General features: G+C 41.8%; 1 protein-coding gene across 1 annotated transcript in view; it reads left to right on the top strand.

Annotated features, from left to right (window-relative positions):
- Nucleotides 1–12,899, top strand: part of LOC309817700 (protein WWC3-like) — a gene marked incomplete at both ends in the record, with an annotated part of 163,436 nt that extends 150,537 nt beyond the window's left edge. The window contains 5 exon segments of the mRNA XM_082646966.1: nucleotides 9,371–9,463; nucleotides 11,261–11,488; nucleotides 11,635–11,661; nucleotides 11,663–11,767; nucleotides 12,786–12,899. Of these exon segments, the coding sequence (XP_082503092.1) occupies nucleotides 9,371–9,463; nucleotides 11,261–11,488; nucleotides 11,635–11,661; nucleotides 11,663–11,767; nucleotides 12,786–12,899 (567 nt within the window).
- Nucleotides 12,900–23,068: the final 10,169 nt, after the last annotated feature.

Here is a 23,068-nt window from a genome sequence, read left to right as displayed (position 1 = left end):
GGGGCTCAGCTTTGGATTTGGCCCTGCCTCTGCGTGTAGGTCGCCGGTGGGCGTCTGTTCTTCTCTCAGACAGGACGGGGTTAAAGGAGACGCTGCTTCGGGGACTCTGGCTCACTCAGGCGGGGGGGAGGGAGGGATACGGATGTGGGGTGAGCCTGTGGCCACAGAAACCAGCATGACGTTGCACCAGGCTGCGGTGCGCCTTGTGTTCTCCCGGGGAAGTTGTCCTTGGATCATGGGACCCTGGCAGTGGCAGGCTGCACAGGCTCCTGGGAGGGGTGGTGTGGATAGTGACCTGTGCTTGCACACAGGCTTCTTGGTGGTGGCAGCAGGCAGCTTTAGCGTCTCAATCCCGTCTCTTGTGTCCTCACTGACAGCCGCGGCTCACACCCGTCTCTGGATCTCGTTTAGGCCATGCTCTGATTCCCCTCTCCTCGCGCACCCCGAAACAATGGTCTCTTGCCTCTTCGGCAGCTCCAGACTTTTCCCTGGACTCCCTCCCGGCTAGCTGTGGCGCACTAGCCCCCTTCAGGCTGTGTTCACGCAGCCAACCCCAGTCCTCTCCCTGGGACCTGCCCTCCGAAGCCCGCCCCGGTGGCTGAGCAGGCAAGCGTCTCCGGCTGGTGAGTGCTGGTCTGCACCGAGCCTCTGTGCGGGAATCTCTCCGCTTTGCCCTCTGCACCCCTATTACTGCCCTCTCCATGGCTCGGAAGCTTCACCCCACTGCCCACCCCATCTCCGCCAGTGAAGAGGCTTCCTAGTGTGTGGAATCTTTGCCTCCTTCACAGCTACCTCCCAAGGTTCAGGTCCCATCCCTATTCTTTTGTCTCTGTTTTTTCTTTTTTCTTTTGCCCTACCCAGGTATGTGGGGTGTTTCTTGCTGTTTGGGAAGTCTGAGGTCTTCTGCCAGCGTTCAGTAGGTGTTCTGTAGGAGTTGTTCCACGGGTACATGTATTTCTGATGTATTTGTGGAGAGGAAGATGACCTCCATGTCTTACTCCTCTGCCATCTTGAAGGTCTCCCCTGTAAGTACACTTTTAATATCTGGGAAAAGTAAGTGGGGCTTTCAGTGTAGCCCTGTGGCATCATGGTCCATGTATATTATAGTTCATTCCAAGCAAAGGCAAAAAGATATTGGGCATCCGGATGTACAGGGATACTAAAGAATGAACTGCAGAAATCTTTCACAGTAAAGAAGTCACTATTTTAGGGATATAGGACAGTAAGGTATGGGTATTTGGCACTGCACAATAGCAAGGAAGATAGTAGCACTGATAGATCTCAAACCTTGTACAAATCTCCAATTCTTGCCATTAGATTTTTTTGTTTACATCTTTATTGGAGTATAATTGCTTTACAATGTTGTGTTAGTTTCTGCTCTATAACAAAGTGAATCAGTTATACATATACATATGTATATTTTAGAAGAGTTTGAGAAGGATAGGTGTTAGCTCTTCTTTAAATGTTTGATAGACTTCGCCTGTGAAGCCATCTGGTCCTGGGCTTTTCTTTGTTGGAAGATTTTTAATCACAGTTTCAATTTCAGTGCTTGTGATTGGTCTGTTCATATTTTCTGTTTCTTCCTGATTCAGTCTTTGCAGGTTGTGCATTTCTAAGAATTTGTCCATTTCTTCCAGGATGTCCATTTTATTGGCATAGAGTTGCTTGTTGTAATCTCTCATGATCTTTTCTATTTCTGCAGTGTCAGTTGTTACTTCCCCTTTTTCATTTCTAATTCTATTGATTTGAGTCTTCTCCCTTTTTTTCTTGATGAGTCTGGCTAATGGCTTATCAATTTTGTTTATCTTATCAAAGAACCAGCTTTTAGTTTTATTGATCTTTGCTATCGTTTCCTTCATTTCTTTTTCATTTATTTCTGATCTGATCTTTATTATTTCTTTCCTTCTGCTAACTCTGGGGGTTTTTTTGTTCTTCTTTCTCTAATTGCTTTAGGTGCATGGTTAGGTTGTTATTCGAGATGTTTCCTGTTTCTTAAGGTAGGATTGTATTGCTGCAAACTTCCCTCTTAGAACTGCCCATGCTGCATCCCATAGATTTTGGGTCATTGTGTCTCCATTGTCATTTGTTTCTAGATATTTTTTATTTCCTCTTCGATTTCTTCAGTTATGACTTCGTTATTAAGTAGTGTATTGTTTAGCCTCCATGTGTTTGTATTTTTACAGATCTTTTCCTGTAATTGATATCTAGTTTCATAGCGTTGTGGTCAGAAAAGATGCTTGAGACAATTTCAATTTTCTTGCCATTCGATTTTTAACTGGCAGAATGGCAGTGTCACAGGGGCTACTGTAAGGCACAGTAAGCCATTTCTTAATGTAAGCTGATATCAAAAGTTCTGTTTCTTCTGTGGCTTCCCACCTCGATAGGTATTGACTGATATTGGACAGGGGTTTATTTTGGTCTGTGGTAATTTTAATGGCTGCTGCAGAATGTATTTTCCCTATGTCAGTAGGATCAAGTGACCCCAATTCTTCAGGTACTAAGCCTGACAGTTTCTTGTTCAGCATCACTCTCAGTCACAAACATTATATGATGAAGAAATCTGAGTAATCTTTTAGGGCTAAAACCATTTCTCCCTTAACAGTAAAAGAAATATGAGCATCATAAGTTCCTAATAAATCTATACCTTTCAGGTTCATAGGGGTATATTCTACTAGGAAAAAGGAGTTCCTTTAAGTTCTCCTAGTTATAATTCTAAAGGTAATGATCTGAGCGTCTTAATATTTGCATTAGAAACCCCTACCATCTGTACTGAGGTGTTAGAGAGAGAGAGCCTTTAATTTTGATAGGGTTCAAAATGTAAAAGGTAGCTCCTGTATCTATTACTGCTTTAATTGTTTTCTTCTCATATAATCATTTCTATTTCTTCCAGGGTGTTAGAGAGGAGAAGGGGAAAGACTCCCCATGTTCCCTCAGATCAGCCTTAGTCTTGTTTAACTTGAAATTACAGTCTGTATCTGGTTTCCCTTCTAGGTCTCTCTTTTCTTGTCTTGCAGTTTCCCCAGTAATGACCCAGTGTTTTTCAGTAAAAGCAAATTTCAGAATTTACCAGTCGCGGATTGAATAGGGTTGGGTTAACTTTAGACTGACATTGATTATTTAATTGTTGCAACTGAATGTTCATAATTTTTATAGAGGCATCTTTTTCTTTTTAGTACTTTTGAAAAGTTGGTCAGCCAGCATGACAAGGGCATTTGTATGTGATACAGACAAATCATGTCTAAATGATTAACATGCCTAAATCGTGTCGTTTAGAGCAGCCGATTCCTCATCCAGACCTTCTAAAAAGATGGAGTTAAGCAAAGAATCATCTTGGTGGTTAAAGAATGATTCGAGTGTCATGCCGTAATATTGTTTAAAAGTTTCCTTGAACCTCTCATAGTGATCCAGGATTGATTCATCTTGTGTTTGTTTACTTGCTGAATCTTTGACCAGTCGGCAGTTTTTGGAAAAAGCTCTGTGATAATTCTGAGTAATTTATGAGCTAACTCCTTGCATTCACCTTGAGCCTGTAGGTTGTATAAATGAAAATTTGTTAAGGGGTCTCTCCATCCTGCTTTCTCTACTTATTCCTTTGTTTGACTTTTAGAAACTAATAGCTGTATTACTTGATATAAATCGGAAAACCTGAGCTCATAGGTTTGGACGATTAGCTCAAATTCCTTAGCAAATCCCAATGGATCTTGACTACATTCGAGAAAGTCCTTAGCTAAACTAAGTTCTGCTCGGGTCCAGGATGTGTACGTAAGCGCAGAGTACAGTTCACCTCTTCCTGTAATAGGTTTCTCCTTCAAGGGAGCTATGAGTACTTCTGATCTTATGTCTTCCTTTCCCGGGAGGGGGAAGCAGCAGGAGAATGGGTTGGTGGAAGAGAGAGAGAGCGCGTCTGGGTTAGGCAGTTTGGATAAAGGAGGATATAAAGAAGGAACGGAGTGAGAGACAAGGTTAACGCTAGTGGCTTTTAAAAATTCTAGTATCATTTTGAGCAACCTTTTGTTGATTTTTTGCGAAGAAGTTACTTTATCATTTCCCCTTTTAGAAGCTTCTAAATACCAATTGAAATAAGCATTCCATTTCTGTTTGATCTTTTTCTAGCTGCATATGCAAAAAAAAATCCCCCAGTTTTCACATGTCAAAACAGACCCAATTTGGCCATTTAAGGTTGAGATCTCTTAGTGTAATTGCCCTAATTCGGTTGGTGCTTGTAAGTGTGAGCTCCATACGTATTGCACGTGAATCTGGCTAGAGTGTTAGCGTGGAGGCTGGCTTTCTGACACTCCATGTTTCTCTGTTTGAGAGTATCTGTTTCCCATTTTAAAGTTGAATTTGTTGGGGATAAAATTTTCTAGTGAAATTGTGGGGTGGGCCAGTGTGCTGCTTGTGAGTCTAACTCCTCCGGGATTTTGCCCTAAAGTCGTTTTAGCTCCTTTTACGTGTCTTGGGTTTTCCCTCTGGTAGTGTAAAACCACCACAATGCTCAGAACTTATCCGTGCTCCCAGCAGAGCAAGCTTTCGTTAAAATGAGTGGGTTTCCGCATAGGGATGGTTGCACAGTACAAGGACTTGCCTCCACCACTGCTGCAAGTTAATTATACAAAACCGGACATCTCAAGTGAATGAATGCAGCACTTTTCTACATAGGGGAAGATACAAGAGTCTGGGCTCACTGAAAGCATTCCTTTGATATGCACCTTAGCTATCTAGGGTCAGAATCATGTTCTTTCCCATCCTGAGTCCCCTCTGGGTGCACCATCGGGGGCGGCTGTAGTGGCTGAGGGCTTGATGGTGGGCTTCCTGTTTTTATCTTGAGTTCCGTTCCCTCAGGGCTCAGCACTGGCGGCAGCTGTAGTGGCTGATGGCTGTTGTTCACTGATATGGCAGGTGGCATCCTTAGTCCACAGCTTCATAAGTATTTTTAAAAAGTTAGGTATTTCCTTTGAAGTCCTATTTGTTTATTATTTAGTTGCATTTTGGTTTGTTTCTTTTGTTGTTTATTTGGGATCCAGTTAACAATCAAGTGTTCCATTTACTTAACATAATATAATTTCTTTTCTGATTTTTTTGAGAATACGTTATAGATATCATACCCTTTTCCAGTCAAATTCTTCAGTGTATTTTCCTAAAAACAATGATTCTGCCTCATTACCATAGTAATCAAAATCAGAAAATTAACTAATTAGTACTATTTTCAAATCTATAGACATATTTAAATTTAACCAATTGAAACACAAATGTGGTTTAAAGAAAAAGAAAAAAAATTTTGTCAAGGTTCCAATAAAGGTTTATGCTTTGCTTTTACCTCTCAAGTCCCTTTATCTTCATTATTCTGGAACATTTTTGTCTTTTATGACCTTAACATGTTTGACAAATTCAGGCCCATTATTTTGTGGGATGTCCCTCCATGTGGCTTTGTCTGATTTTTCCTCATTAGATTCAGGTTTGTGTTTTTGGCAGAAATATCTAGAAGTGACATTGAGTCATATGTATACTATCAGGAGACACATGTTGTGAATTTGCTATACTGCTAAAGAAGTCAGCTTTATTTATGTTGTTAAAATGACGTCTGTCAACGTTTCTCCACAATAAAATTAATATTTTTCCCTTGTAGTTAATAAGTGTCTTGGGGGGAGATCGTCCCCCTTAATTTTTAAAAGTAAATTTTTTGTTATAAGTTTGGAATCACAGCTTTGTTTTCCTGTCCTCTGTATCATAATCCAACACTGTCATTTATTTTGATGCTAGTTTTATGCTTTTAAAAGAAAACATGAAGTTGTGAGTTTCAGTCTTTGCTAAAAATCCTGAAGCAGTCCTAGGAAACCATGTGCCTAGAGAGCGAACAGTTTATAGATCTAAAAATCAAAATACCGGTCAATTTTAGTCCTATTTGATTTATGTGAATGGATCCATAGTACAAGTGTCTGATTTTAAGTTTTTTTTACATTACTTTATTGTAAACTCCTAGATTTAATCATGCCATTCTCTTTTCACAGCCAGTTCTTTAGCCTAGGTCTGAGGTCCTCAACCTGATAATCATATGCCAAACAAAGTATATGGATTTTTTTCTTGGGGAGAGGATCCATAGGCTTCAGTATATCTTTAACGGATCATTATGGGAACTTTTTGCATAAATTGCCTTTATTTTCCACCCACATTAGTTTATTTTTCATTTCAGCCTCAGATTGATTCCCTTAAACATCTTTCCCTTAGGTCATCACTTTGCTTAGGATGCTGTATCTTTTTTCTGACTCATCAGTGCAAACCTAGGTACTTTATCCTAACTTGCAGACCTGCTATTAGCTAAATAGATCTAATAGGCTTTTTATGGCTTCCCCCAACCCCCTAGTCTTTTTGGTGCCACTTTAAAGTTTTCTCCTGAATTTTTACATTTGCTTTGTGCCCACTCTATGCCATTTCAGACTGCGTTCTTTTTCCTTTTATGTCGCACATTACTCAGATTTTCTTCTTGATGATTTTCCGGTAGTAATTCATCCTGAATTCCGTGAGTATTTACATATTACAGTCAATACTACACTGTTGCATATTGTTTTCATGTTTCTTTGGAATTCTTCAGGTATTTAATGCGTGTAACTGATCTGCTCAATGGATGATACATTTATTGATAGCAGGGACAATATATAGTTTTCTTTAATTTTTATAGATACCAGTACCTACTAGCCATATCTATTCTTTCCTCAAGTATTTATTGAACACCTGTTATGTACCACCGATTGCACATGCAACAGCACAGAAAAGAAACAGCCCTGCTTTCAAGAGCATGCATGCAAGAGACCAAATAAATCAGTAAAGTATAATACTGATTCTTTTGAGCTTTTAAAGCTTTATTAAGTTTTTTATTGTGGCAAATATATAACATAAAATTTACCTATTTAACCCTTTCAGGTGTATAATTTAGTGGCATTAAGTACGTTCATAATGTTGTACAGTCATTGCCATTACATTTCCAGAACTTTTCCATTATCTCAAACTGAAACTCTGTACCCATTGAATAGTAACTCCCAGTTCTTCCCAAACCAGGTCTTAGTAAACACTGTTCCACTTTCTGTTTCTATGAGATTGCCTAGTTTGGCTACCTGCTATAAATGCGGTCATACAATATTTATAATTTTGTGTCTGAATTATTTCACTTAGCATATGTCTTCAGCGTTCATCCATGTTGGTTGCATCAGAATTTCCTTTCTTTTTAAGGCTGAACAATATTCCTCTGTACATATGTGACACGTTTTGTTTATACATTCATCTGTCGATGTACACTTGAGTTGCATCCATCTTTTGGCTATGATGAATAATGTTGCTAGAAAATTGTTATACAAATATCTGTTTCAGTCCCTGCTTTCATTTCTTTTGGGTATATACCTAGAGATAAAAATGGGTCATCATATGGTAATTCAACAGTAAATGTTTTAAGAATCCATCATATTTTCTTCTACAGTGGCTGCACAATTTTGCATTCCTGTGAGCAGTGCACTTGAAGTTCCATTTTCTCCCAGTCTTTGCCAAAACTTGTTATTTTCTGCTTCTTTCACAATAATTATCCTAATGGATGTAAAGTAGTATTCGTTGTGGAATTGCTTTTTATTTCCCTAGGGATTCATAGTGTGATCATATTTTCATGTAGCTTAATGGCTCTTTGTATATCTTTTTTAAGTTCTTTGCCAGTTTTAAAATCAGATTTGTTTGTTTTTGACTCATAGGAGTTCTTCAGATATTTTGGCTATATTTCAGCTATATGTATACATATATCCCCATATCCCCTCCATCTTGCATCTGCCCCCCATCTTCCCTATCCCACCCCTCTAGGTCGTCACAAAGCACTGAGCTGATATCCCTGTGCTATGCGGCTGCTTCCCACTAGCTATCTATTTTACGTTTGGTAGTGTATATATGTCCATGCCACTCCCTCGCTTTGTCCCAGCTCACCCTTCCCCCTCCCCATGTCCTCAAGTCCATCCTCTACGTCTGCGTCTTTATTCCTGTCCTGCCCCTAGGTTCTTCAGAGCCTTTTTTTTTAGATTCCATATATATGTGTTAGCATACGGGTATTTCTTTCTCTCTTTCTGACTTACTTTACTTTGTATGACAGACTCTAGGTCCATCCACCTCACTACAAGTAACTCAGTTTCGTTTCTTTTTATGGCTGAGGAATATTCCACTGTATATATGTGCCACGCCTGCTTTATCCATTCGTCTGTCAATGGATACTTGGGCAGGGAATCCTTTACTCACAGGAGGGAGCAACAGGGGCTGGGGCCCGGGTGGCCACGTTTGCGAGGCCTGCAGCTCCTCTCCCCACACAGTGAGGTGTCCCGGTCGCACTGCCCCGGGCAGCCCAGGGTCAGGCGGGGCAGTCCCGCCCCATCAGGCTGCGGCCCTGTGGGGCCTGATGCTTCATCACGCGGCTGGAGGTGCCTGATCGAAGGCCATCCTTCCTTATCCTAGACTCCTGCCGAACCCCTGTGGAGCAGCTTCCCGCCTGCTTGCTGAGGAGGACGGGGCGGTGAAGGAGGAAGCCCTTCACCTCCCCAGAGACAGGCCTCCAGCCCCTGCACTGTGCTTTGTGCCCAGCACAAAGGCACACGCACTGACCGGCGATGCTTCTAGAGGCCTCTGTTTTTATATATGTTTGTGATGACTGGGAGGCACGTAAGTGCAGTGCTGCAACATTTCCTGCTATCTGGGGTTCACTGGCATGGAAAGTAAGGCCGTGAAGGCCAGGACTTTGCTTTCACACAGATACATGTTGATCCTGAAATGAAAACCTGCCGCCAAATGAAATACGTAACGTCTCGGCTCCCGTGAAGTCGGCATTATTTATTTTTCTTTTTAAAGACAGGCCTTTTCCCTTGACGGGCAGGGTGGGTGTTAGTGGTGTGGGCTTGTCCTCCTGCCAGGAACGAGGCTCTTATCTGGAACGCCACTCTTCCCAGCTCTTGCCAAAGCTAGAAACACAGCAAATGAGAATGACTGATAAAAAGTGAAAAGCGCTGAGGAGAGTGCGGGTTTTCATGAGCGTCACACCGTACCAAGTGGCAGTTGGCATTGATAGGACCGAAGTTGCTCGATTAGCCTGGAAAACCTCAGCTGGTTCGGTTGATGGACCTGAAGCAGGGGTGGGGCCGGGGGTTGGTCTGCTTATTTGGTTTGTCTTTGTTTGGCCTGAAACTCTTGTGTGGGGTTTTCTTGTACGCGAAACCCAAAGTCTTGGTAAAAGCTCTAAACGTCATAACTGTTTGAGTACCTGCACGAGAACCAAAATAATCCAGTTCAGAGTACACAGAGAATGAATGTTGAACTCTTGAGGAAGTGTTTCTGAACCTCCATCTTTTTGGTGTAGCTTTATCGTAGTGACAGCGACAGTTCAATGCTGGCCCGCAAGTCCCCCCTTGTCCGAAACACTTTGGAAAGACGAACCCTTCGCTATAAGCAGGTATGTGCCACGTAGACTAATCTGCCGTCTGTATGTACGCTGGGAGTTATTTCCACAAACCTGAAGGGGTAATATTTTAGGTAAGATTAATTGAAAGGTAATATGTTTATTTCCTTGTTTACTTAGATATAATTTTTAAAAGTGTATATAATGTCAATGTTACCAGTATTTGTTAATTTCCTAAGATAATGTCATAATCTAAGATAATACATGATCTTTACATTTTAAAATATAATAAATTAATAAACAGCCATTCTGTATAAGAGATTCTTCTTTCTTTTTTGACAAGGGAGTATATACAGTTTAGAAAATTTGGGTCTTTCACCGTGGCGCATTCTCCTACATAGGACTGTTCTACAGTTTTCCTTTATATACACCGGATTTTTTCTCCACGTCACGCCAGTGTACACAGTTTTGCTCCTTTTAATTTGTAAGGTAGTGGTTCCCTGACTTTCCCGGGCAAGAATTCTTTGAAAGAAAAAGAAATTCCCAGATCTCCTTGTGGTGGTTGTATTTAGAGTAGCCGCTGACTGAGAGTGATAAGAAAATACATAACTCAGCAACGAAAGTATTTCTCAGCAGCCATGCTGTTGGCATTTTGGCCTAGGTCTGTCTTTGTTGGGGGCTGTCCTGTGCACTGTGGGCCGTTGAGCTGCATCCCTGGCCTTGACCCACTAGTTGCCGGTATCACCCCCTCCCCCAGTTGTGACGACCAAAAATGTCCCCGGAGGGCCCAAGTCACCCGTGGTTGGGAACCAGTGAGCTCTACTATGAATTCAGGAGAGCTTTTAAATGAGTTTGTGTTTATTAAGTCACTTAGATTTGCATTTAACTTCTGTATATGTGCAAAATAGTGTTATGGGTGTGTAAAACGCATACAGTTATTCAGTCCTCCCAACAACGCTGATAGGCTCGTGGATTTGTGATTTTGTTGCACTAACTGCCTTCCCCAGCGTTGTTAGCCGTGGCGTGGGAAGTACTGCTCTCAGCTCCGTGTACAAAATTCTATTGTCGTCTTAGAGCTTTCTTGAAAACAGGAGACTTGCTTACTTCAGGCGTGTGTGGGGAGGAGCGTTTTTTGTTGTTGTTGTTGTTGATGTTCGGCCTCGCTGCGCGGCTTGCAGTTGTAGTTCTCTGACCAGGGATTGAATTTGCAGCCCAGCATTGGAAGCGGGGAGTCCTAACCATCGGACTACCAGGGAATTCCCTGGGGAGGAACGTTTTTGACAGCTTGTGTGTGTTTAACCAGAAAGCCCTCAACGTGGTTTATAACGTGCTTTTTTCCCGTTATACAGTAGGCCATTAAGATTTTGCCATGTCGGTCTATTTTTCATCTTTCTACAGTAGCTGCGTTTTCTGCGGGCCTTATAATGTATTTGATCACTTTTCTCTTGTCAGGTATTTAGAATTTTTCTGTCATAAAGCTTTTGCACATCATCAGCTGTGCCTTTCAGGTGCAAGTCACATGAAATTTCAGAACCAAAGAAAACACAACATTTTGTGGCTCTTGCTTATATTGTCAAGTAGCACTTGAGAAAGATGACGCCCTCCTGCCCCGTGTGAGAGGGTCTGTTTCTCTGCGCTTTAGCTAAAGCCTAGGTCGTCATTACAGCGGACAGCTTGCTGTCCCTGGCTCGTTACCGGAGTGGAGGTTTGAACCCGTGTGGCCCACATCCGTGTTGTGTTGGCGTCGGGCCACGCTGCGGCTGTCTGTCTCCAGTGGGGTCGGTCACTCGGGGAAGAAGCTGCGGGAAGGGCGCGGGCGGGGTGGGCGCGCTCACGGCCGCGGTCTCGCAGCCCTGCAGGTCCTCCGTGGCGGCGCTGGCGGCGCGCACGTCCCTGGACCTGGAGCTGGACCTCCAGGCGTCGCGGACGCGGCAGCGGCAGCTGACCGAGGAGCGGTGCGACCTGCGCGAGCTGCGCCAGCGCCTGGAGGACGCCCAGCTCCGCGGCCACGCCGAGCCCCCGGCCTGGCTGCTGCGCGACGAGCGCTTCCGGAGCCTGCTGCGGGAGGCCGAGAGGCAGGTGAGGCCCCGTCCCGCCAACGCGGGGAGGGGGCAGGCGGCCGGGCCTTTCTCGCCTCCCGGTGCCCGGAGCTGGCAGGGGCTTCCATCGCTCTTCCTTAAAACTGGAAGCAAACCCGTCTGGTTCACCCCGCGTTGCTGTTCCAGACGAGACAGACCAAACTTGACTTCCATTCAAGAACAGGCAGCTGAGAAGACGCTGAAGAAGGCCTCCAAAGGGGTGTGCCAGCTGCGCGGGCGGAACCTCAAAGAGCCCATCCAGCTGGGTGCAGGCGTTCAGGTGGGGAGAAGCCCAGGCCTCACTCTCGCGCTTGATTTTTACTGTCATACCTTTGTCATTATGAAGAGTAAAGTAAGTATTGAGAGAGACCCACAAGGAAGTCGAGAACAAAGCTGGAATCCCCACTGCTGTTAGCATTGTGCGATTTTTCTCCTGATTTATTTTCTGTGGAGCTTTAATTAAGGCCAGGTATGATCATTTTTGTTTAATTTTGCACTCAGCTTATTAAGAATTAACATACCACATGTTACTACCTAACCTGTTATTTTTTTCATGACTGATTTCATCTAATAAACATAAATCACTTACCGGCTCTTGTAACATCTTTTTATGTTTATGATCATAAATAACAGCAATTTACATATGTATAGTATGTGTTATCTTTGCTTTTTAAAATTTAGAGTGAAGCATACTCTATATTCAGGAAAATGTTCTTTTCTTACGAATATAGTTTAGTGAGTTCTCATAAACTGAACATGACAGAAATCAAAACATTATCAGCATTTCCAGATTACTCTGCAAATTTCCTTAAACACTGTGTTGAATTCTAATGACATTAATTAGTTTTGCATGGTTTTGTTCTTTTATACAGCCGCAGTTAACACAGTTCTATCCATACTACTTTGTGCCTGACTTTTAGCTTTGTTTTTTTCTATACCTGTAATTTTTATGTCCTTATCATAAAATAACACAAGATATTATAACCACTTCCTTCAGTTTTGATTTAGAATTCATCTATTGATATATTTTTAAAATGTATTCATTTGTTGATAGAACAAGAGTTAACACTATGTAGCAGGCACTCTTCCAGCCACTGGAGATAAATCCCTGCCCTCCTAGGAGTATCATAACTTCTATTAAAATTTTGAAAATTTGTATACGAACATATATTATGGAAATTCAAATTCTGATTATTCTTTGAACAAGGAAAGCCATCATTGATACGAGAGCTTCCTGCCAGCTTTCAGTGTCTGCATATCACCTTCTAACATAATTTTTTCCATGCCCACCCAGGGAGAAGATAACATTTTTCACGAGACCGCGGGCTAACATACCTCCGCTGCCGGTTGATGATGTTTGCTGGAGTATTTATCTGCCTATTTTATTTCTGCGAAGTTCTAAAATTGTCTAGCTAAAATTGTCTTTCAAATATGTGTGCAAAGTTATTAATATACAATTTTTTTTTCGAAAGTCTATAAATATGTATTTTTTGATAGTGATAGGAGCAGGGCTTGGCTTTTCCTTGTTGTTAAATTAACATCTCAAACAGGTTATTTTATAAAAGAGTAGCTGTTGTGTAAAGATTCGACAGTTTCCATGCAGTTTTCTTTGACTTGAAGGGTGGAAGACAGAAACTCAGGCAAATTCACTCTATTGTCATTTATTCATGGTTCTTTTCTTCCTCCTTGAAGGAGAATACTGACTTTAAGATGTATTTTAAGACTGAAACTTGGTTCTTCAGTATTTGCCATGTGGTAGAATGGATCTTTGGGGCCGGTTTTGTGTTCTGACATCGGAAATGCAAACACTATGTGCTGAACTCGTCACTCGTCCCGTTTCTCCTGTGTGCATTTATCATGTATAGTGTACACTTTCGCACCCTTTATGTTCTGTTAAGATGCCACCTTAGGGGCTCAGTCCTAAGTCAGTGCGGGGTGCGCTTTGTGGAGCTTGGTCTCCCGCGCGGGCTGGGCACCCATAGCCCCTGGTTTCCGTGCACCTTTCCGTGCCCACCCCGGGTCTGAGGCTGGTCACGAAGCCCCCCGGCAGGCACACAGCCCACCCTCACCCGGCCTCGGCAGCCCCGCCTGCCTTTCCAGTCCGCCCCATCTGATCCTGACCGACAAGGAGGGCAGTGGTGGAGCTTCTGCTCTGCTGCTCTGCCCTGCAGGAAAGTGAAAATAGAAGAAGGAAGGTGTGTTTTCACTGAGTCACTGGATCCGCTGATGGATAGAGCAGTCACGACATGGACACGATAACCTTTGAAGGCGCTTTCTTGAGGAAGCCAGCTTCCGTGGGAACTACAGTTACCAGGCGAGTCACTCACAGGAGAGCATGTGCTTTCGCTCAGAAGACCCCTGCCCATGCTGGAATCTTGCCAACATTTCTTAAGAAATCTTAGAACTAGCTCATGAGGAAAAATATTTTTATTCAATAAAAGGGTACAACTATTCTTTGAATTGCCAAGTGATATAAATATTTTGCCTAATATATACTTATTATATTTAAAAGGCACTCTTCTTCATGAAGCTTTGGATGAGTAAACAAGATCAGTCACAAAATGTGAAAGAAAGACAGAAAGAAAATACAACTCTTCCTGTAGCTTTCTTCTCCCTCTTTTCCGTTGAAAATATGGACAATAGTTTGTAAGTAGTACTAAGACTGAAAACTTTATGCTATTCACAGTTGTCATCTGTTGCTATGTGTTTCTAATCTTTGTTTTGATTTTTTTTCCCTCGTCAATTTCTTAGTGTATATACTGGCAGTGGAAGTAGAGACTCACAAAACATTCCTTAGTAGAATTAGCAGCCAAGCAGACAGCATGGGTAAGCAAGTGAGGACAGTTAGGCCCTCTCTAACTTCCCTGAGCTATTTGAAACTTTAAAATCAAACAAAGAACTGTCTACCACGGGACTCTAGAGGATGCAAATGGCAAGTTATTTATATCTGAGGTACAGTCTCCATTCATGTGAGGAGGCTTGCAGAATGCATTTTCTCTGTGCTTCTTCTTAGCAGCTGTGCCAGCATAGAAATGCCCCAGACAGGTGCTTTTGAATAACACTGAATAACATACCCCTCTCCACCCTCTATCCCCAGCTCAAACAGATTTCCATTTGGAAGTGTTTCCCTGATAGAGAGCTGGGGGATTTTTGTTGTTTTAAATCCCATCTTAGCCAAATGCAGCTTCTATGGCCGTGCAGTGGCCTCTTACATTTGCCACTTCTCTGATTTACTTCTCCATGCTCTGCCTTGCATGTGATTGCTTTTATAAGATCATAGTAAGGAAGTAAAATCGAGACCAATGAAGAAAAGTTCTGTGCTGCCTGTGGAGGACCCCTTTTTGAGTGTTCATTGTTCATGCTGGAAAAGACAAATGGTCTGTGTTAGAGGCTGTGGTGGAGCAGATGGTGGGCTTGATTTTGCAACTTCTGATCAATTAAGACTGTCAGGAGCATATCCCACATGAACGAAAAGTTAAGTCCTGTTGCCTTATGTTTATCTTTCTATATCCTTAAGTTTTGTGTCCCCATGATGAAGTGATATAAAATACTATATCTTCCTCAATTAAAATTTAGAACTCAGTCATTCATATGTTTTTTCATGTATTCATTCCTTTATTAATAAAACATATTTACTGAACACCTGCTACTTACCTGGCACTATTGTAGGCCCTAGAATAAATTCCTGACGTCGTGGGAGCATCATAAACTGTATGACATAATATGTTTATATGTTTCCTTTGTCATTAAGAAAACTGCCCTATTTTATTGGCAGTCTTACTCAGGGTAGTCAGAGGTAGATTGCAAATGTTGATATCCCTTTTCAAGAAACTGTCAAAATGCTGCCACCAGCTTCTTTTAAAACAGAGCTACAAGTAAACTAATTTTTTCTTCCTATGATCACTGAGTTGTCAAACTTTGGTTGAAAACTCCTTAAATAAATATTCTTCTGTTGTGGGAATAAGTAATAATCAATATTCCTCTCTTTGCTTATGTCACCATTGCCTCCGATTTGTATTGTTTGAAAGTATTTCTTAAAATTAGAGTTCTTAAAACAGAGTGGAAATATATTTTAAAATTCCTTTTAAGTTTTGGAGAACTATAAATGTATAAAAATAGTAAAATAAATCCCTATGGTCCTCTGACCAAATTTCAACATGAATCAGTCATGGCCAAATTTGTTTCTCTTACACTTCCATTCACTTCTCCTCATATTTCGAAGCAAATCCCACACACAATATCATTTTGTCTGTAAATATTTCAGCTGCCATCCTATAGTAATCCAGGGTTTTCCAAAAGTCTCCTCATTAAATTAAACTCATGGTTGAAAAGCTTGTTAGGAATAAAAAAAGACATTGATTTCACCTTTTCACTGATTTCTGTGTTAGGAAGAACCTTGGATGAAGACCAAAGTAACATATTTCTTATTTTAAATCAAACTATCATAGCGTTCTATTGACCTTACTTTATTTTATCTTACTTTATTATTTTTTAAATTTTATATATCCTGAATCTTTCATCCCTGTGAGATTTCTTTTGTCTCACTCTTGGGCTGCAGGCCAGAGGCCTGCAAGCCCTAGGCCTGCAAACCCTGCACTTGCCCAGCTTTAAGACCAAAGAAAGAGCCTGGGGTCAGCAAGGTAGACATCAGTGGTTTAATGGCTGGGGGCGGGGCTTACACATCTAAGCAAGGTCCTGGAGCAACACCCCATTATGTGCAGCTCACAGCAGGCAGGACTCCTGGGGTAGGGGGAAGGTTACCAGTTATAGGTGGAATTGACACCAGGTTGGCTCATTAGTTACCAGGGAAACTAGTAGAGGGGCACACCCCTCACTGCCCCTTTGTTAAGCTATCCTGGTAAAGGTGTTCTGATCTAAAGCTACAGCAATCACTAGCTGGGGCAGGGGCAGGTATGTAGGACAAAGTCAATCATGTGAGTAGGGTGTAGGCGAAGCAGGCACTGGTCCAGCAGGGGATGTACAGAGAGCAAGAGGACAGCCATCTGGGGGATCTGATCATGCAGATGGGATAATAATTAGGTGGTGGTTTCAGTTGGCTTTGCTTTTACACTTTATATCGGTTTTCTTTGCTGTGTGAGATAGTACGCGAAGTGAGGAAGTTAACTGTGGGTACAAAGGGAATCCTGCACTTGGTAACTCATATGCTTGTACCGTTCAATACCCAGGTTGTCTCATCAAGGTGAACGACACAGTACTGATTGATTTAGGGACTGGCAAGATACCCAACTTTATCAAATTGGACACAGGTAAGTATTTGTTTCCTTTCTTCCCTCCCAACCTTCTCTCTCTTTCTTCCTTTTTCCTGTTGCTCCTTCTATTTTACTTGTACCCTACCTTGATTAGATAGAACTGCAATGTGGAAGTCAGAGAGAGAAGTGACGGTTGCTTCTGGCAGAGATGTTCTCCTTGAGTCCCATTCTCATCCCAGTCCACACATTTAGGACGAGAAGTTGCCAGACGGTCTCTTGAACTTGACGCTAAACAGTTGTGAGACTTCCCTTTGGGCTGCATCCATCAGCCCAGTCTCTGCAGGTTAGCTATATAAACTACAGTTGGCCACGAGAGGGAAACTTTGTGTTTCGACTCTGATGACTTTAGGTGAGTTCCTTGAGGTAAAGGGCTAAAGGTGTCCGAATAACCTTAACCTAGTGTTGATGAAATGTTTCTCTGCAGAGTTGTTTCCCCTCTCCACTCCTCAGATTCCTCTGACAGAGGTTCACATCCAGTGTTAGCTGGTATCTGATGTGCTAATGAAGTACAATATTTTCCCCAACTGGTTTTAACAAAAATACCACAAAATATAGAAAGACTGAAAAAATAGGGCAACGACAAATAACCGATGGCAGCTTATTTTCTACCTACCTGCAAATGATTGTTAACATCTTGTTCTATTGCTTTTATATTCTTTCTTTCTTTTCCTGTGCCTGTGTTCCCTTCCCCACGTGGATCCAAGGACCAGCCAATGTTCTCACACACAGTTTTCTGTAGTGTCTCTTTGGGACTCTTTTACCCTGAGTTTGCCTCCCTGTTTTGAATTTTAAAGAGTACAGGCTTCCTGTCTAATTCAGTACTCCACAGTCTGGGATTGTTCAAGTATTATTGCACCATAAGGACTTTGCACCTGTGCTACCTGCACTCCTGATTATTTACTACTCACCTGGAAATTGTAGACCAGAATACTTCGTTGATGTCAAAGTTCTTTTCCTTAAGTGAAAACATTGCGAGTGGATATTAGTGTTGGGGGTCACGCTTATGACACCTAAACCTGTTGCTTGATTTCAACATGACAACAAAAGAGATAACCAGACATGATGTGCCTCCCAGTGGCAGTGCACGATACCTCTCGTGAGGAATTCTTGTCAAAAAGGAGAACAGACTCAAACGTGGATGAAAAGAGAGAGGAGAGCATAAATTGGAAGAGACTAAGAAACCTAGCAGTCTGATGCAGTTGCTTGCCTTTTAGAGAGGAGTACCAGAATATTTCAGGTTCAAATGATCTGTGGCTGGGCATTTGTTTCAGAATGACCCAGTGCAGGACTGCTTAGGTAAAGATGAATCAAGGCTGGCCGTGGGTTAGAAAATGTTGAAGCTGGGGGTGCGTACATGGGGACTCGTTATTCTTATTTTCTCAACTTTTGCAATCCTTTGAAAATAATTTTTGAAGTTGAATTGTATGTCCTATTTCCAATTAAAGTAAACGTTATTTATTAAATTAAATTTCCAGTTAAAATTTAACTTTACAGATTTTCCCCCCAACTTAACTTTGTTTTACATATATCTGTATCTCTTTCTCTTGTGATGAAACTCCTGGTATTAATTAAGTTACTTAGTTTTATAAACAGTACACATAAAATAACATGAAAATTGCAAAGCCAGTTTTCCTAGGGACAAGAAATCCACTGAGTGGAGGCAAAGGTGTTTTTGTAGTTCTTTTTGACCCTGGAATTATATTCCTGGTATTACTAATGTGGTATTGGTAGATTACGAGCAGTGGCAGTGTTAGATTGTCATCCTCAATACCACACGCTGATATCTGATACCACTTGCAAGTTTGTGGGTGGGAGGGTTCCCCAAACCACACCCGGATTTAATAACACTTTAGAACAACTTGCAATACCCACTGAAGGCTGTTACGCTCATGGTTACAATTTATTATAGGGAAAGGATACCGATTAAAGTCAGCCAAGGGAAGAGGTGCAGTAGGGCAGGGTCTAGGAAAGCTACACACACAAACCTTCCAATTGTCTTCTCCCAGTGAAGTCATGGATATTGCTAAGTATTCCTGGCTGTGACGTGTGACAGCAGACATGAAGTTTGGTCAACCAGACAGACCCACCCAAGCCTTAGTGTCCAGAGTTTTTATTGGGGCTCAGCCATGTGGCTGACCACCCCTGTGGCTGATCCTAGCCTCTGGTCCCTTCAGTGGTAGAGCTAATACCCAATGGCCCCAAGTCCCTACCATATATCACACTGTTAGACTGTCAAGTGTAGCCGGAAGCCCCCAGGTCACCAGAAACACTGTTACCAGGCTGGATGTTCTAAGAGCTAAGAGGTCACCTCTTGGGGCTGAGGAAGGCAAAGACTAGAAGTCTCTTTACTACTCAGCATTTTCTCTATGCTTGGTTAACAGAGTGCTGTTGGATAGGCTTGTTTGCTTCTGTTTGCAGTATGAGGTTGTGTTCCTCTTTTTTTTCCCTGTTCATCCACATCCTTTGAATATGTAAGACCAATTTGATTGTATCAGAAGTGAAGAAAACAGTATGGAAAAGTATAATCAAAAAAGTTTCAGGACTTCTCTGATGGCACAGTGGTTAAAAATCTGCTTGCCGATGCAGGGTACACGGGTTTGATCCCTGGGCTGGGAAGATGCCACATGACCTGGAGTAACTAAGCCCATGTGCCACAACTACTGAAGCCTGTGTGCTCTAGGGCCAATGTGTCATAACTTCTGAGCTGGTGTGCTGCAACTACTGAAGCCTGCGGGCCTAGAGCCCATGCTCCGCAACAAGAGAAGCCACTGCAATGAGAAGCCCGTGCACCACAACGAAGAGTAGCCCCCACTCGCCACAACTAGAGAAAGCCTGTGCGCAGCAACAAAGATCCAATTAAATTTATTATTAATTTAATAAATTAAATTTATTTAATTTTAATAATAAAATAAAATTTTAAAATAGGTTTCATCTAAGGAAGTGGGTTCTTGATCCTGATCTGCCATTCTTTCAACCAAACTGTATTTCCAGTAATTTCTTTCATGATAGTAGAAACAAGTTCAAAGCTCATGCTTGACCCACTAGAAGGTTGGCATGGTGGAGACAGTCTTGGTGCTTAATTAAATATAGTGTCCAGGAATGTTGGGTGTGATATTCTTTATATGTCCTTTTATATTTGTCAGTTTTTGCAGTATCTACTTGAAGCTTGTTAGAACACACAAATTTAAAATACAGTATCTCCCTGGTAGTTCACCTCTTATAGCATCCTTTTGTTTAGCATTCATGCAGCATATCAGTTTCTTTCCAGATATTTGATATCTGTAGATCGTAGGTAAACCTGATAAACCTGACCTGTATTTTATTTTTTGATGCTGGCTTTTTGTGTGGCCCATTTAAGGTTTGAGATATATATTTATATGTGTGTATATATATATATATACACACACACACACACACACATATATATATCACTTTTTATGGTGCTTTCTGCTTGTCCTGCCTCTTCTGTGTACAGCTATTTCCCCCACTCCCTTTCCCTTTCATAGCTTTCCTGGATTGATTATTTTGTAATGTTCCAACTTTTTAAAAAATTTTTTATATTCCTCTTTTGGTATTGTGGTAAAATACACATAAAGCATATTTATTTTAACCATTTATAAATATACAGTTCAGTGGCATTAAATACAGTCACAGTGTTGTGTAACCATCACCACTGTCTATAACCAAAACTTTTTTCTTTTTTACATCTTTATTGAAGTATAATTGCTTTACAGTGGTGTGTTAGTTTCTGCTTTATAACAAAGTGAATTAGTTATACATATACATATGTTCCCATATCTCTTTCCTCTTGCGTCTCCCTCCCTCCCACCCTCCCTATCCCACCCCTCCAGGTGGTCACAAAGCACCGAGCTGATCTCCCTGTGCTATGTGGCTGCTTCCCACTAGCTATCTACATTATGTTTGGTAGTGTGTATATGTCCATGCCTCTCTCTCACTTTGTCACAGCTTACACTTCCCCCTCCCCATATCCTCAAATCCATTCTCTAATAGGTCTGTGTCTTTATTCCTGTCGTACCCCTAGGTTCTTCACGACACTTTCCTTCTTAAATTCCATATATATGTGTTAGCATACAGTATTTGTCTTTCTCTTTCTGACTTACTTCACTCTGTAGGACAGACTCTAGGTCTATCCACCTCATTACAAATAGCTCAATTTCATTTCTTTTTATGGCTGAGTAATATTCCATTGTGTATATGTGCCACATCTTCTTTATACATTCATCTGATGATGGACACTTAGCTTGTTTCCATCTCCGGGCTATTGTAAATAGAGCTGCAATGAACATTTTGGTACATGACTCTTTTTGAATTATGATTTTCTCAGGGTATATGCCCAGTAGTGGGATTGCCGGGTCATACGGTAGTTATGTTTCCTCAATGATTTTAAATGTTAGCCATTTCTGATACTGCTATTTAAAAGGTAACTGTAGAAATTGTAGCATGCATATTGAAAGCACCAAAGTTCAAAATTGTTTCTCCTCTTCTGGGTAAATAGGTCTTGAGAATACCACACCCCTCTCCTCTTTAACTTCTTGGAGCTTGAATGGTTTCTGGCCATGTTCTGGAAGATTAGGTTTTCCTTCCTCTCTCCTCTCTTTTCTGGGACTTGGATTTAACCTGTGTTAGGTCTTTCCCCATTAGTCAGGTTCATCCATACTTCTGTTTTTCACCTTTTTGTCTTTCCGTGGTGAGTTTAGAGCAACTTTTTCTCATCATCCACCATTTTTCTAATTTGCTCTTCAACTGAATGTAAATACATTCTTTAAACCCATTCTATTTGGTTTTTAATTTCAGCTACTGCATTTTTCATTCCTAAAAGTTCTTCTTGATTGTTTTTCAAATCTGCTTGGTCGCTTTGCCAAGATTGTCTTTTATCCTTGTAGATACTTTCAGTGAAGTTCCAAATTCTGAAGTCTGTTTGAGCCTGACTTCTGCGGGTGCTGGTTCTTTATCATGCTGTCTTAGTTCCATCTGTGCTGGACAGTGTATGCAAAATATAATTAGTAAGAATATTAAGAGGCCTAGGACAATGGCGTCCTTCTTAGATAATGTGCATTCTGATCTCTCTGGTCTCTGGGGTGTCTGTCAGCCTGAAATCCCCTTGATCGAGGCTTGAGATTCCCTGTGCTGACCAGGCAGTGTGAAATTCATTTGTTTTTAAGTTCTAAGGAAGATGGGATTGTTTTCAGCTCAGCTGTTTGTGAGGCTATGGCCCTTTGGGGCCCAGCTAGTTGTGGGCAGGTCTCCTATTAGACTGAACTTTACCCTGAGACTTAACTTTGGGCTTTGATTTCTATTCCTGTTTCCTTAAGAGGTCATCAAAAAATAAACTGATAGGGCTTCCCTGGTGGTGCAGTGGTTGAGAGTCTGCCTGCCGATGCAGGGGACGCGGGTTCGTGCCCCGGTCTGGGAGGGCCCTCCATGCCACGGAGCGGCTAGGCCTGTGGGCCATGGATGCTGGGCCTGTGCATCCGGAGCCTGTGCTCCGCAGCGGGAGGGGCCACAGCAGTGAGAGGCCCGCGTGCCGCAAAAAAAAAAAGAAAAAGAAAAAAAAGAAAGCTGATAGCCTTTATGAAAGAAGGAAAAGTTAATTACCTTGCTCTGAGTTCTTTTTGCTCCTGGTTTTGAGTCTGGAATTTCCTTTCTGTCTTCTCACCCCTTAGGTCCTTTTAGGAGGATTGGTAAGTTTTTTTCTTTTTTTTTCTTTTTGGCCACACTGCTTGGCGGGATCTTAGTTCTTCCACCAGGGATTAAACCTGTGCCTATAGGTCCAGAAAGTGTGAAAGTGTTGGTTCCTAAGCACTAGACCACCAGGGACCTCCCTCATAAGAAATGTTTTCATACATTGCTTGTAGTTTTTTTCAAAAGCAGGAAGTTTGATGCAAAAAAGCCTTGCCCACTATAACCAGAAATTGGAAGCTGGAGGATATTTTAACTGATGAGTCCCTGTGTACTCATTCTCTGTAGATGTGCTGTCCCTTTCATTCTCGTTGTGTTTGGTGTATGAGGAAGGACTTTGAGGTCAGAGGATGTACAGCAGTTCAAAGGGTGTTGGGTGCTCTAGTTTATTTAGCAAAACTAAAGAAGTTTGCAGGCCAAACTTTATACATGCAGACTGCTAGCAGGACCACTTTAGGTCTTGTTGAGGTAGACGCCCATGGTGGTATTGTGATCAGGATTAAGAATGGTCTCTACATACAGTCTGTTTTCCTGAGGGAATAGAGAGAAGAGCACACTGTGAAGTAAGAGTGTTGCCAGATCAGTAAACAAAGGATTTTGTGGCCGTCAAG

Source organism: Grampus griseus (assembly GCF_964374135.1).
Source record: "Grampus griseus genome assembly, chromosome: Y".
NCBI lineage: Eukaryota > Metazoa > Chordata > Mammalia > Artiodactyla > Delphinidae > Grampus > Grampus griseus.
This window is presented reverse-complemented; position numbering and strand designations above follow the sequence as displayed.